Source organism: Gymnogyps californianus, chromosome 3, assembly GCF_018139145.2.
Source record: "Gymnogyps californianus isolate 813 chromosome 3, ASM1813914v2, whole genome shotgun sequence".
NCBI lineage: Eukaryota > Metazoa > Chordata > Aves > Accipitriformes > Cathartidae > Gymnogyps > Gymnogyps californianus.
The window spans coordinates 36719953-36739308 of record NC_059473.1 but is presented as its reverse complement, the minus strand read 5'-3'; the positions used below and the strand labels follow the sequence as shown (position 1 = coordinate 36739308).

Below are 19356 nucleotides of genomic sequence, written 5' to 3'. Positions count from 1 at the left end.
AGAAGCCAAGTTGCTACTAAAGCAAAGACAGTATCAATTAAGCAGCTAAGACAGTGCAAGTCTTCACAAGTATTTAGATGACAAAAGGATAGGGACAAGGACCTTGGACAAGCTGAGGTTGGCTATGGAATATCTAATGACAACACAAAGGCATGACACAGCCTTTGAGGATGACAAAGAGCAGCCAAAACTGCTTTGTCAGTGATGTTGTCACTGCTGACAGAACAAAAAGTAGAAAACAGGAAAAGAATCACAAAAGACAAAATAACCCGAACTTGGAATACACTTACAAAACCGGAATTCGGTGCAGCAAAAAAGGGAGAGGCAATGGAGAAACAAAGAAGAGAGAGAAGTATTCCCAGATACAGCAAAAAGGATTATTATAAGAACAGCATGTTGACTGGAGGAGAGTGACTCAGGTAGAAAAGATGTAGGTTTTATTGTAATAAAGAGAAGAAGGCTCAAAACAAAAAGGGAAATGTAAACTGTACCTCTAGCCAATATGCATCCAGACAGTGAAAGAAAAAGGGCAACGCTTTTAAAAGCAACAAAGAAAAAGTGCTGTGAAGAAGAAAATCAGAACCTTGTTGAGGTTAAGCTGTCAAACAGGACACATAGGGAGAGATGCCTGGAAGCAAATTCAATTGTCACACAAGATTTCTGTCTCTGGTCCACAGTTTTTCCAGATTCACAGTTTCACCCCCACCATCACCACAAAAGAAGCTGCTGGTATTCAGGCGTGCTCCTTTGCCACAGAAAAGCAGAAAAACAAACCTTGATTTTGCCTTGGCATTTATTTATTCCTCTTGCTCTCCCAAAGGTGCAATTAAGAAACTGTGCTGACAACATCTGTCTTTTTTCACATTCTGTATCCACCTGATTCTCAACAAAATAAAGGATTTTAAGGCACCATCCAGAGTCAACAGCCTTCAATTATGACCCACAATACTTCTCTTTCACCGATTTTGGATCTCTCCAGTGAGGAAAGAATGGACTGAAGTTGTATACTGTGGCAGTTTATTGCACAAAACATTATTATTACAGTACAAATGCTCCCACTTATTGGATTGGAAATTCCTTGGATTGGAAAACTTAACCAAAGTTCAAAGCATGTTTCACTATATTCAGATGGCATTCTACATAAACATTTTTCCTCTGCTTACCATCAGCAACATATTTCCTCTTCTCCTCAGCATCAGTAGTCATCTCAAACAGATCTCCATAAGCACGTGCAAGTCTCCAAAGGAAGTCCACACAGTCTTCATACTGAAAGTAGAGGACAGCTGGGTAATTAAACTGATCAGAATGTGACTTAAACAGTTTCCTTTCATAATGCTTAAAGAAGGTTATCAGAACATGGCATAAATCTTAGGTTATTTTGCGTCCTTCTATACTACTTTTAGTTTCTGTGAGAACCAGATGACCAATTTTCCACAACCAAAGTAGAATACAGCTTTTGGAAATACCCGGGGCTGTCTAAAGATGTTTTATTTCATAAATATTTTTAAAGTTCTTTTAATATGAAAAATAAAAAGGTAATCCAGTAAAGCACAATAGATCCCTGAATGATGTGATGTGTATTTTCTTCAGGAATGCCATAAGCACCACACTCACTCACAATTAGTATCTCATCTACCTTCCTGGGTATTTCAATATGTAAATGAAAATATAATCAGAATTAATGTTTAACAAATCAGAAGAAACTGATACTCTGAATTAAGCACTGCACATCAAACCACTTTGAAATTTTATCTGAAGTTACATATGTGCACAGTAAAGTCAAAGGAAAAATTCACACGAAGTATACCAGAAAGGTATAAGCAGACTACAGGCTCATAGTTTGATTTCTTGAGAGCACTTGGTCTGGTCACTACTTAATTCCACAGGACTTTCTCACATAGACCATTCTAAACCCAGCAAAATTAAGTATCATTTACGTAGAAAAAAGCCCATGATCTTTCTTTGTCGCATGCAAGAATACGTACATCAAACAAAGCCTCAAAGTTATTGAGCCTGGATGAGATATAAAATAATAAAACTTCTATGCCCACCCAACATGAATATTGACACCACCCTGAAATATTTCTTTTTCACTGTATTTTAAAATTATGCATGAAATTTCATCTTCCATTCCTGTGTACATTTTAATGCTTGTATTAAGGAAGTTCTCAAAAGCAGTGCAAAGCATAAGTTAATAGCAACATAATGTTAAGTTTACCCATTAATACCTCATCATCTTTCTCAAGGAGCAGTCTGAAGCCCTCCTTTTTGTCACCCTCTGAACCCTTGTGCAAATTGTCCACCTGCTGTAAAAGATCAAATAACTCTTCTTCTTCTGATTTCACAATGGCATTGGGTGATTTCATACATCCCTTTTCTTCCTCGGAGTCTCCTTCAGAATCAGTATGAGCTGTAAGATAACTAAAATCACAGAAAATAATAACCATATTTTCTAAAAATATTAGTAAAGCATTGTTAAATTCAAATGCAAAAATTTCAGAGCACAATTTCTTCCAGTTGTCCAACCTTAAAGGAGTTCTTATTCATGGTATCAAGCTTATTATTATTACAAAACCTTTATCTTCAAAGGACACAATCATATTCCAAACAAAAGTACAATCATATTCCAAACATAACAGGCAAGTAATTACATTGTCCTGCTGCCTAAAATCGCATTAAAAAGATGCAGATACATAGTAGAAACACATGTATCCTTGTGTTTCAAATGCAGAACACTTTAAATCATTAATGTGTATTAAGACATGCTCTGTAACCCTGAATAGGCCTCTTCAACTCTTTACCTCAATTTCCCTATTTTTTGAAATAGGAATGAACTTACTAACCAAAAACTAAGTGCTATAGGAATCACTTATACAATGTTTCATTAAACACTTGTAAGATCTAAATATAAGCAATAACACCACTGTTATCAATTCCTTTACTTATTTCTTTTGAACATTCTGAAGGTCAGAATATCTGAAACTGGCAAAGAGCTTATATTAATTCATTATGCTTAGTGCACAAGTACTCAGCACAAGGCAGTCAAGGACAAAGAAATATTTACAAAAGCCATAAATACCATGCAGAGATAAGCAGGTGGCCTTACTGTCCAAAGTGCTGAGCATATGTTAGGGTACTCCAATTTCATATAGGAGCAGCTGAATGGCATTATTTTTAAAAAGTAGCTTTTTGCTTATGTACTAAAAATGGACAGAAAAGCCTAACCTTCTGCATTTCCACTTTTGAAATTATTGTTCTGATTAGAAATAATAATGTAAAAGTATTAGCTGCCAGGTTCAGAGATTTTTTAAATGGTAGCTATGAGCAGAAAAAGCATGAAATGTACTATCCACATTAAGCAACTGAATAATCAAAGTAGGCCATGACAGTCAAAATATATAAAATCTATTTTTTTCCAGAAATATAACCAGTATGGAATGTTAGCAATATAAATGGAGGTTAATAATCATGGGGTTTAAATATTTTGTTTTCAGTATGTTGCTTTCGAAAGTGACCAGAACTAAAACACAAGCAGATACGCTTACAGCCTGTAAATGAACAAGTACAACTGCTTATCAAGCTACAGAAGTACTAGATGTGGCATGACAGTTTCGCTGCAAAATTAACCCGGTAATATGGGAAAGATGAGTCAAAAATACATTTGGATAAAACAATACATACATAAACCATATGTATGTGTTCAAACTGAAAAACAACATGGAGCAGAACAGAGATGGGAAACTTCACAGACTCCTACAGATTTGTTTTACATAATCTTGATGATGCTGAAGCTGATGACACATCCTATGTTGTATCCTGCAGATACAGGATACTTTATTCGTAAGTCACCAAACATTTATTTTGGTTTTCTGAAGCATTTTTAAAAACACAGCACCTTGTTCTTCCACAGTTATTTTGAACTGGGTGCAGAGCTACATCATATATAGGCTGCATTTGTAACAGCACTAACTTGACCAAAAGTGTGACGGATTTGGTGGGAAGGGGGCAGTCTTTTAGCTCCAATACATAATCCTATGATTTGAAGTATGTTTGGAAAGTACCTTTCCTCACACGGTTTGGATGCCCCACCCCCCCAATTAAAAGATAAATGCACTGAGGGTTTGTGCAATTACTGACCTAAAATAAGGGCACTAGATAATAAAAAATAGCAACAACTAAGCAGTAAAGGCAATTTCAAACTCCCATACAATATGGCAACTGTAACACTCCTTAGTTACAGGAATTTGGGCACTGAATCAAATGCTACCTAAGCAGGTAGCTGTGAAAGTAAGGAATCAGTGTCTGGAAGTCAATGTTGATGTTGTCATCTTTATCTTTGCTGCATAAACATCTGCTAAAATTTCTATGATCACTACTGTTCCAATGTTAGAAAACAGACAAAAGTGATTATCAGAAAATGTTACTCTCCCAGCAAAAATATAAAGGCCAAGGTTGGGCTGACAGCCAAGCCCTGTCACTCCAAACAAGCCCAACAGAGATTTCCAGCAGCACTGTATCAAACTGTCATGGCCAAACATCAAACTGAGGCCAAACATCAAGTTCATACAACATCAGATAAGTCATATAATAGAGACTCAAACGGAAAAAGTGTGAAGTAGGTCACTGTCTAACAGGAGCTAATTATAAAATATCATGGAAGAATAATCTTTTAAGATCAGACCATACTGCATCAAGCCTTTCCTCATCCCACCTTTCCTACAGGAACATGATCTCCACATGTCCTGGTTTCAGCTGGGATAGAGTTTATTTTCTTCTTAGTAGCTGGTACAGTGCTGTGTTTTGGATTTAGTGTGAGAATAATGTTGATAACATGCTGATGTTTTAGTTGTTGCTAAGTAGCGCTTATCCTAAGTTAAGGATTTTTCAGTTTCCCATGCTCTGCCAGCAAGCAGGTGTGCAAGAAGCTGGGAGGGAGCATAGCCGGGGCAGCTGACCTGACCTAGCCAAAGGGATATTCCATACCATAGAACATCATGCCCAGTATATAAACTGGGGGGGTTGGCCAGGAGGGGTGGATCGCTGCTCAGTCATTGGTCAGCAGGTGGTAAGCAACTGCATTGTGCATCACTTGTCTCTTCTTGGGTTTTATTTCTCTTTTTTTTGTTATATTCCTTTTCATTACAATTATTATTATTATTACTATATTATTATGATTAGTTAGTATTATATTTTATTTTACTTTAGTTATTAAACCGTTCTTATCTCAACCCATGAGTTTTACTTTTTTTTCCTGATCCTCCTCCCCATCCCACTGGGAGTGAGGGAGCAGCTGCATGGTGCTTAGTTGCTGGCTGGGGTCATACCATGACATCAGGCCACATTTGTGCTGAGGAGAGAGGACAGGTCATTTCTTCCCCACTCCCCCTCACCTCCACTGTCCTGGGAAATTCTTTCCTACCTCCTCTATTTATCTGCTTTATGAATCCTCAAAGAATTAAAATGTGGAGCAGACCATCTTAAACCTTGATGAGAATGCCATAAATTTCAATTTACTTGTTGATTGCATGCTTTAAAGAAGGCAAAACAATACCTATAAAACAACCTGTGAGAAGTGAAAAACACAACAGTGAATAACTTTTTTCAGCGTAAGGCAATGCCAGTAATTCCTAGGGACTGCAACAAACCATACAACCCTGTGCCTGCTGACATAGATGAGAAGGCACTGAGCTACACTACGGGGCAGGAGTTTCTACACAACCAACAGAAAAGAATGCCATTCTCAAACGAAAGAAACAAAATGTTTAAAATCTTCTCCAAGTTTGGTTTGAAGTGAATAGTGTTTTTCATGAGAAGGCCAGAACTTAAATGTCCTGATACCGAAATGTCCAAGGGAGTACAAACAATTGCTAGTGCTTAAGATTTGGCATGCTAGTTACCTCCAAGATGCACCAGCATTCCTCTGAATTTTTCCTTTCTTTCCTCAGAAAAATAACTTCATAGTGCCTTCAGAGGGTCCTCTCTTCCTTGTCTCTTCTTCTTTGGCTCCAGAGCTGACATTGCTGCCTCCCAGTATTTCCCACAGGAAAAGCACCAAGGTGACAGCCAAGGGCTTCATGACTTATTTGTGATGAGTTCCTACCTCACTAGTCACGCACCCCAGGCAAACTCCTACATTGCTCAGGAGTCATGGGGGTAAAATGACAGCAAGGTAATTTAATCAAGTATAAAACATTAAATATCACTTCAACCATTTTGGCAAACTAGGCATAAAAAATATTTTTCTGTTTTGTTTCTGATGATATTAATTTTCTTACTAGCTCTCTGTTCGATCCTTATCATAGCTGAAATGTTGTAAGCATGAAAACATAACATGTTAAGAAGGCAATACAGACTTTTAAAAAATAAACAGCTAGGATTTTTCCTAACAACTTGGGTAAGCTGTACTTTACCAATTTGAACTGAAGCCAGTTTTATTACAAGATAGGAAGTCCTTCCAGCTACTTAAGGACAAAATAAGAATGTAACAGATATTATTGATATAAAACTACAGTAAGAAGAGCTTGATAACTGATTTCAACAAAGCAGCTAGTAGGCTTATACATCTAATCATTCTAGAAAAGCATGTTATGAAAAGCAATACTATAAAAAAAAAATCAGTACTAACACAAACAGAAGTGGAGATTCTTTTTAACACAGTTTAAAATCTCCAAGAGTCTAAGGGCTGATGACAGTAATCCAAAAGGGAAATTAACAAAAAATGAGGAAGAGTTATTATTGTTTGTTTTACAAATATTTCATATAACAACACTGACATCTGCAATTTCACCTGGTATTTTCCTGCAAGAGGTTTTATCAGATGATAAATAGAAAAGTGAGTATTTACATGTGATAAACACATTGACCAATATTTGAGAAAATGGAAGAACTTTAAAAATGTCCACAGTCAGTGCCAACTTGTTTTCACCTTTATTACCAAGGTTGGTATCACAAAGTTGGATACCAACTCAGCTGGATCACAAAGGACTGTTCAAAGTTCAAAGAACAAATGGAAACTGTGCTGGAGACTCACCACACTGTGGTTAAGCTGTTCAGTAAATCCAGGCACCTCGTACTGGATTAAAGAAAACCTGAGCTACATGGTATAAAACACCACTGTGGTATAAACTCACTTTGCTTGTTCAAAAACTGTGTTGGATTGCCTGTAAATTGGCAGACACTGGGCCTAACCAGGTATCATATGTTCACAACACTTCAGCTTTTAGACAGATCAAATATCATCTGTTGTCTCCCTGCCAACTTAAAAAAATCACAAGCTGACACAAACACCGTCTCATCCATTCCAGCTAATTCAATAGAAAGGTGATTATATGTTACAGACTGATCTGGATCAAATTTGCACTGTATGACCCAGCAGAGTGCATATCCATCAGTAATGATAAGCAGCCTTCGAGGAAAAGTTTGGCAAATCAGATTCTTAGGTCAACTGAGGGTTGCACTGAAAACAAATGGGCAGCAAAAATAAATGAAGAAATGATAAGTGAAGTGATACTCAGAAGCACGCAAGGGAAATGTTTCTTCCTGCTGAGTATTTAAACTATTTCAAGGAAAAATTATAAATAAAACATCTGTAGGAAAAGGATTTACTGCAGTGAATCTTTCTGGTGACTGATGCCAAATGTAATTTGAAAAGCTTGGATGCCAGGCCAGCTGAAGACTGGTGCCAAACATGACACTGATGTCAATGGTTCATCACTGCTGTATCAGGGAGGAAACAACTTTATAATCACAAAAAGGAGAATTAGGTGACACTCTCCATCCCAGGTGATCATCCAGACACAACTTATTTTATTCGTAAATGAATGAGTGCTTGTTACACATTCTCAAATGTTAAAGATTGAGGTTTTCACTAGTAAATGATGGAAACTGAAACAAACTATTAAGAATAGAATACAGAAAAGCACAGACTAGAAACCGTAGGCTCTTTAGGATTCAGTCAATGTCCCATCCATTCAGTGTACCTTCCATTCAGGCTATCTGTTATTATGTAAAAATATATCTCATTTATTAAAAAGCATGAGATATTTTTCCTCTGAGAGAAATATATAATTTTTGAAAGGCAAAATAGAAAGCTTCTCTTCCCAAGGTGTTGAATACCAACAGTGATATTGAGAATATGACCAGAGCAGATCAAAGCAGTGAGGACCACACCAGAGACTGTCAGCTTCAAATATTCTATGGAAAAAGCAGGTAGTATTAAAAGCTTTTCTGGAAGAAGTTTACAAATCTGAAACCAACGTAGTCATCCAGCACAAGTCCATAAAACTCTTAAGATTACTTCATCTGTCAATTCCCAGCATCTACCCATCTGTCAGTTAAAACCAGAAGTGCTTAACACAAGCAAAATCCTATCTTCTAGATCATGAAAACACTGCTGAGGCAGTGAAACATGTTGCATGTACTTTAGATAGAACACAGAAAGTGAAAAAATGTTTAACCCGTAACAAAGAGAAGAATTATTTCTCTAGTGTACACGCTAGCAACTGAATGCATTACTGTGTGTGGAATTCACCAAAGAACAGTATAAAACAATGCACATGGTGTTATACCTACAGCACATGAAGTGGTGATCCACATTAACTGGAAAAAAAGTGTGTTGTTATTGTCTCTCATGGCAAACTCTCACAGAATATGCACCACTGTCATTAAAGTTACAGAAGACCTCAGAAAAAGCTATACACATTGCAATTGTACACACATTAGGATTAACAACCTATTCCATTTGCAAGAGGAAGAAAAAAATACAAAACCAAAATTACTTAAATAAAATTATCTTAAATTTAGAGAAGATATGCAAAACAAGCACATCAAGTACAACGTGTTAGTAGGAAAAAACCACCTCTTTTCAAAAGCAATAAAAAAATAGCATTGGAAAAGCACATACCCAAACAACTAACACTATCTATAACCTTGAATTATCTTCCTTTCGACTGTACACAAATGCTTGTCAGAGAAGGCCTCTCTTAAGGACACATTCAAAGCTCTTGCACACTATAATCACTTGTATTGGATCATCTCATCAGCTTCTTCATCACACAGAAGAACCTGAACAGACAAGTCTCCTTGGCTAGTTCTCAAACAGCAACGCATCTCTCCTGACCAGAATATGGGTTCTTCTCAAATGCTAGGTGTGGAATAACCCCTATGTTGCATCTGTGAACCTGATTATTCATAAACTGGTCCTTTAGCCTTATCTACATGTCCAAATGTTTTATGCATATCATAAAGGCCTCTGCAAATCAACTAACGGATAAAACAATCTGAGAAACTAATAGAACTGAAAGGTTTCTACACCATATGAAGGAGGAATGTCTTTGAATATCCCTGCCAATACTGAATACTTAAAATAAAGAACGGTTCATAATTGAACTGACAAGTCTCAAAATATGGTATCAAAATATAAGACTTGTGAAGTATGTGGGCTGGGATGTAACACAACAAGAAATTCTGCCCATAGGAACTGAAAATAAATTTGGAGAAACTCTTAAAAAATAGAATTCCATTAAGTATTATATGCAGCATGTTGCTGTCAGTATTACAGTTAATTAATAAATCTTTAAAGAAAAAAAACGACTTAAGATAGGCAATTTACAGACATAATGTTGCCTACACAGGTATGTATAACACAACGAGGAGATGGTTCAAAAAACTCAGTTGCTATAAACATACCCTTATTAAATTGCATATAAGTATCTAATCTGATTATATCAAAACAAAGTTGCAATTACAAGAGAGCAATGTCATCACCATTTTTACATTACTACTGGAGGGTATATTAGGTAACATATGAAAAGACAAAAATATAGTCCCTCTCCTGGACTCCAGGTACATTTTATCCTTCAGCATGTTCCTCAACTCACGCGTATAAAAGATCCCATTAACCACAATGGGACTACAAGATATGATCAAAACTAGGAACTTTCTACCTTACTAAGTCAGTACCCTGAATCCCTCATGATTACTTTTTAAGCCACCAGACAGTGTATACAACAGCAAATATACATAAACATACTGCCATTTGTACACGTGTTGCATTCGGACATAGCTTTCATAGTATGTAATACCTTTATGCAGAACACTGTAATAACTCATCTTCAACGCCCATAGAAGACAATTATCATGAAAAGCACAAGAGCATTTGTACAGTTTGAACAAACTCTGTTAGAGACACAAGACAAGACTACCTTCTTACTGAAGCACTTTTAAAATTACACCATTATTCTGAACTTTGCCTCTCATTGCATAGCTATGTAGCAATACTGCATCAGATTGTTACCAAATGCACCCTTAAAAATCCGTATTACTCTTGGCATTAAGCCAACTTCAGCTAGTGCAGATTCAGAGATGGCCACCCAGAGTTTTCTCTGATCTACAAATTACTAATCTGAATTTTTGTTGTTTTTTTTTCCCTGCATATAGAGAAATATAAAATATACTTAAAACTTTAAAAGGGCTCCTGTTTACAATACAAAGTTTCACATAGGTAATGATGCAATTTGCACTGCATGTGTACTGTAGTATATACAAAATATTATTGACTCACCCTCCTTCACTTTCCGCCTCCTCAGAGCTGGTAGTTTCTGTTGCACCAGAAGCTGTCTCAGCTTTTCTCCGCTTTGTTGCTCTGTGCGATGGGCTAACTCTCTGAACATCTCCCTTCCCTTGAAGCTCATTTCGAACAAGTTCTTCAAGCTTTGGAATAGCTTCTTTCAGAAATTTCACCTCTCTCTTCAGTTCGTCCACACTTACTAGCAAACCATTCAATTTTTCTAGTATCTGCAGTTGCCTTCCGTGTAAAACCATTACTGCTTCTTGCTCATTAGGAGCTTCATTTTGCAAGCCCACAGAATTAAGCCTGTTACCTACATCTAGGAATGCAGGTATATGCACAGCTGCACCGGGTTTTCGGATCTTACGGTACCAGATCAGCATCAGGCTTATTCCAGCAGTCCCTGCCATTATGCCCAGTATTAGTCCTTTATTTTCGAAGGGAGACATTTCTGCACTCTCCTAAAATTGTGAGACAACAATAACAGTCAGAGTTAAAGATGTTTTTCCTACTCTACCCAAACGATTTACTTTGCTTTTAAGTCACAAAGTGTAAGACTAGAATAATTGGTGCATGCTGCAGACACAAAGTTACAATACAACTCTAGCAGATTCTGCAATAAAAGGCTATGTGCTATGACAGCAAAACCTAGACGGTTGTGGGTTTGGGGGGCTGGGGGGGGGTGAGGGGCACACACTTCTGCAGAGGCACGTGCGCACGACCGCAGCCTTCACTTTTAACCTTCTCCGCATCTTGGGATTTTTTTGTTTTAATGCGAGAAACTCCTATAATCGCATTTTCCGCAACTGCAGAGCGGCGGAAACCCAGCTGTCAGGCCATAGCGCAGCCCGCGCCGCCCGGAGGGGTGTCTCGCCGCCGCGCCGGCCCCACCGCGCCGAAGGGCTGCCGAAGCCCCGCGGTACCTCCCCGCGAGGGACAGCCCGTCCCGCAGTCCGCCCCAGCCCCGGCCGCCCCGGCAGGGGTCGCCGCCGGCGGCAGCGCCAGCCCCGGGCCCGGCGCCGCCGCCGTTACGTACCGGCGGGCCGGTCCGGGAGCGGGTCCGGCCCAGGCGCGGCGCCGCGCGGCCCCGCAGCTCTCCCCCCGCTGCACAGGGGGCGGTGGCGGCGGCGGCGGCGGCGGAGCCGCCCCGGGGCGGCGATACCCGGATCGAGGGGGACGAGCCTCCGCCGCAGCCGCCGGCGGGGCCCTCCGGGTGACGGGCCCGGCGCGGCCCTGCCCGTCCTGTGGCCCTAGCAGCCCCAGAGCGGGCGGGCGGACCTTTGGCCTGGCCGGGGCCGAGGCCTCCAGCTGTGAGCCCGGGTGGGCCGCAGCTCGGGGAGTCCCGCCGGGCGGTGCTGCTGGGGGGCGCCTGCTGCACCTGCTTCAGACATTGCTCGAATACGCTGTTCAAGTGCAAATTTACCTGTTTATGTGTCTCTCTTCAGTCTGTTGGCTACTTGTTTTCACTAACTTAACCTTTGCTACTTCTAGGCCCTAGAGAAACTGTATTTCCATTGCATTAGTGGAGACCTGAAGCTGGAAAATCACAGAGAACCCCTGCCCAGTTGCCAAGAAGAGGAGCAGTCCTGGCATAAAAACTTTATTGCAATTTTAGCCATCTAAGGGCCCAAAGCTGATTTCACCAAAGTCCATTACAGATCGCCCGAAGTCATGGAGGAACTTGGGTTTAACAGGGTGCAGGAGGTATTGCTCCTGCATCCCATCTGAGACATCACTTTTATCGGTGGCGCTCACAAGACCCTTCTTTCTCCTTCATGACAGTATTTCTTTCTGGATCTGCCTCTTGTGCCTCCTGTTTCTGGCCTTGAATGGAAGAAGGATCATCACAGACAACCTGCTGTGCCCATTCATCTTCCTGAAGGCTTCTGGAGGGTGCCCGTGCACAACATCCTGCCAGAGTTTAAAAGCATAAAACCCGTGTTCTTCTGTGTGAGAGCTCAAGGAAACCATTACGGAAACCACTGTATCTGTGCAATGAGAGAAATTGCTCTTCAACAGTTGGAATTTTCCTCAGCCATATCACTCAGAAACAAAGGAACACAATGTAGTTTTTAAAAAACATACTAATTACCTTTAAAAAGTGAACAAAGTGCTGTTTAAAAAAAAAAGTACCTTAAACAGGTACCAAGAACTCAAGAATTTTCAGTCTTACTGCAAATTAGCAAATGTAAATCAGTCTAATGTCTATTTATCTTCAAACAAAGATTTCCTTTAAAATAACCACAGCTGCTAATTCTCCATTAAGAACCTGAGGATGAAACTAGCCATATGTGAGACCAAACTACAACCTAAGAGAAAGGTAGAAATTTGTTAAGATGGAAAAATGAATAGTTTCAGTATTCTACAGTTTTCCTAGTTACAAAAAAAGTATAATCTGTTCATATGTTTGTAATTTGAGATTTTTAAACGGAGGATGGAAATCTCTTCAATTTTATGGAAACTTTACTAAAATAAAATTATTTTAAAGAACGAATTTCACTCTAAGTAATTGTTTTAAGTTACATAATCCATCAGTGTTTTAAAATGGAACAGGACTACATGAATCTCCATGCTGGTGGTATTTCAAATGTTCAGGAATGGTAAGAAAAATTTGTTGGAGAACCTTTATTTTTATTTTCTCTTTTCAATACCGTCTGCCAAAAATCTTTCTATAAGCCAGTTAAAACAGGAAAGAATTTTAAAAAGAGAATTAATCAGAGGGCAAACACAGAACAAAGCTGAAACAAAAGATTATGGATGCAAAAACCTAAGTGAGTTTTTTCAAAGATTTTCTGAAGTGGCTGCCTCAGGCTGCAGGCCTTCGACAAGTGGGCCTGTTTTCAAAAATAATGGCCCAGGAGAACTGCTGTCTACAGCTGCCTGGATGCATAGCAACTGTGAAAATCAGGTCATCTGTCTGGTCCCAAACTCCTTATTTGCTTTTGACCTGTGGCCATTTTACCCAGGCAGAGCAGCGCGGAAGCACAGAAGTTATTGCATGCATGTAGAAACCTGCCAGAACACAACAGCTTTCCAAGCTGGGGAACTAAACATGAATTTACCTAGATTTGACACAATTAAATTGTCCTAAATCTGACTTATGTTCTTAAAAACCAAAAGGAACTGTTTTTAGAAAGGTGCTGTTCTTCTGCTTGTGGATTTTTTCCTAGTTCAAAAGAAACTTTGTACCTGAAGTCCTAAAAAACATGCAAGTCCAGCATCTGTTATAAAATGGTTTGCCCTGTGTATTTTTAGCCTTACTTCCTAAGAAGACGAAGTTTATGTCCCCAGGTTGTCCGTGTGCTGTCCTTCTGTCAGACAATACCATGACACTTTCTCCACCCAGTAGCTCCTGAACCTGTAGCTTAATTTCAGCCAATTTTTCAGCCAATTTCGACAGAAGAAAGATGTCAAGATACTGAAGTTCCAACAAGTTTCAGGAAGGTCAGCAGCTCCGGGGTGGTAAGACTCCATGAACATCCTGCCTCCCTCCACCCCTGGCCCCAGGCAGATGTTTGGGGATGAGCTCAGCACACCAGAGTGGCAACGCTGACACACCTGCATAGGGCACCAGCCTTCTTACAGCACTATTTGTGTAAAACCAGGCCATGTAGTTTAACTGGTATTTTGGGAAATTTTGAACTTGGGACAGTATTTTTGTGTCATATTAGAAAAGTTAGCTTATTATTGAGCAATTGTGTTCAATGGATGAGAGAACCATTACACTGTAAGTAACCGATGCATGCTGTTTCCACCCAAGACGTAGCTTAATTTACCAGTGTTTTCATTTCTGTATGGAAGGCATTCATATTTTACAATTGACATAAAATTCTTTAGCTGTAATTCTTCTATAAATTTTCTTTTGTGGTATGCTGTTCTTTCTGAAATGCCCCCCCAACTAGAGATTAATCTACTGCTTGTAACGAATACAGAAACTTTTAATGTGTTAGTAACACTTCATACTTATTATTCAGCAGTTGTCTTGTAAGTGTAAAATCAAACCTTGTTAATAAATCACCAAATATTGTGAAAGCTTAAATACCTTTGACCAGACTTGCAACCAGCCTGCCAGAAATCCTACTGTTCTGTCAAGTTGTATTGAATTCTCCTGAATCTTTTGCTATAAAAATAAACAAAATTATATCTTACCTCAAAGGGAAGGGAAGCATTCACTGTCAGACTTGTCAATATTCTCTGCTGCTCTTGCCCTGAACAATTGTCCAGTGCCCTTAATGAAAAATTAATAAATTGGAGTTAAAAGGAGATGGGTAATAGCACACTGATCTTTTCTGTTTTCTTCAGATAAAGATATACTGCTTAGCATAGTTCCCAGAGGAGATGAGTTATTGTAACTGCTGCTGCCTTTATGTCTGTGTGTGTGCGCAAGTATAACTGTACCTCTGCATCCTCTCCAGTATTTTTGAATCTTTGGCCAATCTCAGTCAAATTCAATAGAGAAATTAACTTCTGAAAAGTTTCTTTGAATTAGTTGCTCTTTTAAAGGAGAAAGCTCTGAATTAGGTCCCCACTATGGGGAAGATTGCTCACCCCTTGTTGCACAACTGAGAATCCATACAAGAGAAAAGCATTTTGCAAGGACAGGAAAAGCTAAAGCAGAGCTTACATTTTATTAGATGTCAGGGAATTGAACTACAAGATATAACCTGATAGGAAACCTGGCTTCATTAGTTCAACTGCACACACAACCATCTGTTTATTTATTTATTGTGTTGATAGGATCCAGTCCTGCAATTTCAGCTGAGTATAAATGGTCACTGATGCCATGGCATTTAGAAAAGAAAAAAAAAAGATGTACATGCTCTTCCTGCTTCTTTGTGTTTGTCTCACCAGGAAGCTCAAGGATATTATCAAAATATATTTATGCAAGCTATGTTAATTTTTTAGGCCAAGGTACACAATTCAATTTCCTTGATGTAAGAGATGAGAGTTGGCAGCCCTAAAGAGTTTATGTATGTTGTGTTGACAACAATAGGAATAAATACTCAAGGCTACATTAGACGTAATTCTACAGCGCTGCCTGATTCTTTCACAAAGAGAAATGGTCCTGGGAGTGCCTGGGTATACTCCAAAGAGAAAAAATATATGAATAGTCATAAAAAGCATAAGAGTGTGTATAAATGTATATTTTACATATATATGTATATATTCCTTGGGAGTCAAAACTCAAAAAGTCAAACTCTTTATAAATATATGTATGTGTGTGTGTACACATGCATTTCACATCACCCAATGTATTTTCTTCTATTTAATAAGTGTCTTTTTTTCTAGCTTCCCTATCAATATGCTATTTCAGGGCATATTAAAGTATTTTAAAGAGTTTTACTGTTTCCACCTGCAAATGGCAGAGTGCCCCTTCCTGAACTCCACAGATCGGTCCCTCCAGTAAATATCATCTAATACGTGGCACTAGGATGTCTGCAATTTCACATTAAAAAAACCCTTCATCTGGGTGATGTGGTGTGTTCTTCCACCGTTTCTGCCCCTGTTCTGTACTAGCACTTGTGAGCTTACCAAAAATTTTCCTTCTGATTTTAATTTTCCATCTAGGCCACTAAGGCTACGTGTATATTAGCAAGCAGTGGGGACCGACAGGCGCGCTCCTGTAGGCAAAACAGTTGGTGCTGAAGCCATGACATCCACGCTGTGCCTCGGGTTAACATTTGACTGGCTCCAGTCTGACCGCAGGGGCTGCATGCCCATTTGCAGCCGCAGTGCCTTGGGTATGCTTCTGCAATGGATCTTCCCAAAGTGCAACTCATGTGCCCCAAGCCTGGTCCACGGGGTGAAGCAAAGCTTGCCAAGCTGGGACGACTGGGAGATTTGCCTCAGAAGTGCACACCTAACCCAACCCAAATCATTACTCTATACATACATATTTATACTAGGAGGTTCGATGTGGGTTACACAATTATTCAGGTAGGACAGAGTGAACGCAGGGTGGGAGGTCACCTCCCCCGGCAGTTACTGTGTGCTGGCAAAGGGGTTCCTCCTTCATTGTAGGATCACTTTTGGACAATGACAATTGATAAATGCAGCAAAAAGCATGAGGAAAAGTGGTGAAACCAGGAGAGTTAAGGGGAAGCAGACAGAAACTCCTATCAGTTACAAGATTTTTGCTATATACAATAACAAGACAGGACTTCTACTGTATTCAATGCACACACATATACACTCACACAAATATATTTATGTACACAGCATTTTAGTTTTGCAGATTGTTTCAAGTCTCCCGATGTGCTTTTTCAGCAGGAGACAGGTCTGTTAAAGGAAAATGTAAATGTAGATTTTATTATTTTAATTGCTGTTTGCACCCAGCTTTTCCTCTGATACTGAGCTGCAGATTCCTGAAGACTAAAAAGTAAATAAACCAGTGTCCTGGTTTCAGCTGGGATAGAGTTTATTTTCTTCTTAGTAGCTGGTATAGTGCTGTGTTTTGGATTTAGTGTGAGAATGATGTTGATAACACCCTGATGTTTTAGTTGTTGCTAAGTAGCGCTTATCCTAAGTTAAGGATTTTTCAGTTTCCCATGCTCTGCCAGCAAGCAGGTGTACAAGACACTGGGAGGGAGCATAGCCGGGACAGCAGACCCGAACTAGCCAAAGGAGTATTCCATTCCATGGAACGTCATGCCCAGTATATAAATGGGGGAGTTGGCCAGGAGGCGCGGATTGCGGCTCGGGAACTAACTGGGCATCGGTCAGCGGGTGGTGAGCAGTTGCATTGTGCATCACTTGTCTTTTCTTGGGTGTTCTTTCCTTTTTTTGGTTATATTCCTTTTCATTACAATTATTATTATTATATTATTATTATTAGTTAGTAGTGTATTTTATTTTACTCTAGTTATTAAACTGTTCTTATCTCAACCCACGAGTTTTACTTTTTTTCCCCGATCCTCCTCCCCACCCCACTGGGAGGGGGGAGGGGGAAGCGGCTGCGTGGTGCTTCGTTGCTGACTGGGGTTAAACCACGACAACCAGGCAGCCCTTCTGGATTTTGGTGAGATGGGCTCACTAGCCTCTTGCTCATTCATAGTTCTAGTGCTGCTACCTTGTGGGAAAAAAAGGCTGCAGCAACTTCAACACCAAGTTAGCCCTCTTGTAAAAGAGGGTATTAAGATCAATTGTCAAGAATGGTAATGATAGCCTTTTAAATGTTTGCATGTTTTCGTTGTGGTTTTTTTCTTCTAATTTAGAAATATTTCACCCAGCCTGTGTTAGTGTGATTAAACCAGTAGGTTATATGGAGAATCATTATTCATTGTGGTCCAGAGTGAGATTTGGGCTTTTTGACCGCCTAGAATTTTGTACTGTATTTCAGCATAAGTAACAAAATCCCTCCCAGTACATTCTGGAGTATAAGCAGTACTGCTGTCTGTGAAAGCAGTGAAAATGTTTCTTCTATTGCCACTTCTCATAGATGCTATTTAAAGCTACTGCACAGTTAGTCAATATGTAGTTTCGAAAATCCAAATCTAATGAACAGCTAGAAAAGCATCTCAGGCAACATTACACTATTTCTCTTAAACAGGCAGATTTTTGGTCAGAGTAGTTGTTTTAGAAGCATTTTCATTGGCATGTGCTTTTATATTCAAACTGAAATACCAGTTATTTCTGAGAACAGAGTAAGATTCCAGCCTTAAGAAGAAATTGTACCAACAATTGAAACATGTTTTTCTGTTTTCTTGCTTTGTTTTCCAATTTTCAAATGCATATGCAAATACAGACTTGTATGTCAACAGGCACGTAAAATACTTGATGCACTTCTATTGCATACTGATATAATCCACTTTAGCAAGTTACTAAGCAGTTTTTCAAGAACATCCATGTTCATAAAGGAAGTACTTTGTGTTTTACTCAATAGCCTTGAACTGGGAAAGTGGGACTTAAGCAAGCAAAACACCTAGAAAAGTCAAAGACAGAAATGGAAGAGCTTGCCCCAGAGCTGGCAAAATTAAAAATAATGTCAAAGCAATTTGACTAAGTTGTTTTCATTTCAATGGGATTGTGTCTGTCACTTTTTAAATAGAATGAGGGTATAAAGGTTGGTTTGGTCTTACAGTTATTTCAAAGGCAAGAAAACAATTTCCAGAAGTATTATAATGGCAAAATGTGGTATATCTTCCAGATGTGAAATAATCCTTTTCGACACTTCTATTTTTTAAAAATTTTTTAAATCTAAAATGCTTTTAAAGGAGTTTATAGATCTGCATTCCTCACACAACTGAAAGTCCTACTGAGCAAGAAGTTTGAAGTAAGCATAAAATCTAGCACTACACTCTGAACAAGTCTCATACACATCAAGAGTTACTCTGAAGAGCCAACAGTGTGTGGGGCAGCAAATGATGTAGGTAAGGTATTGATTTCACTATTTTGCATCAGATTCTGATTCAAAAATGCAGAAAGAATGCTAAAAAATGTGCTTATTTTTTAACTTACTGCAGTGTTCTCCCATATGAGGGTGCAAATAGAATTTGTAAATGTGCAGAATAGGAAATCTGTTTGATCTCAGGGTACTCTCTACTTATTTGTGTTAGGCTGCAAACTAATGTAGGGCAACATTTAAATCTTGTTATTTTTATCAGAAACAGCATCATGCCAGCATTAAATGTCATGATGCAATTATGCCTTTGGGCCATGATGTTTGGAACTGCTGATGTGGGCTTGCAAGTGGGAGTTTGGAGGGCAAGGTGGGGCTGCGCAGCAATGAGCAGCACCAGGCTAGGAAGGTCAGGGCACGTCAGGTACTGCTTGGCTCCAAGGCAACACAT

The 19356-nt window shown here is 39.2% G+C and overlaps 1 protein-coding gene across 3 annotated transcripts in view; it reads right to left on the bottom strand.

Annotated features, from left to right (window-relative positions):
• RMDN2 (regulator of microtubule dynamics 2) overlaps positions 1-11637 on the bottom strand; it is a 50197-nt gene extending 38560 nt beyond the window's left edge. For all 3 annotated transcript variants that reach the window (XM_050894226.1, XM_050894227.1, XM_050894228.1), the window contains exons 1-4: positions 11604-11637; positions 10562-11028; positions 2229-2421; positions 1164-1266 (exon numbers count right to left, since the gene is read on the bottom strand). In XM_050894226.1, the coding sequence (XP_050750183.1) occupies positions 1164-1266; positions 2229-2421; positions 10562-11016 (751 nt within the window). In that variant the 5' untranslated portion in view covers positions 11017-11028; positions 11604-11637. The remainder of the gene's footprint in view (positions 1-1163; positions 1267-2228; positions 2422-10561; positions 11029-11603) is intronic.
• Positions 11638-19356: the final 7719 nt, after the last annotated feature.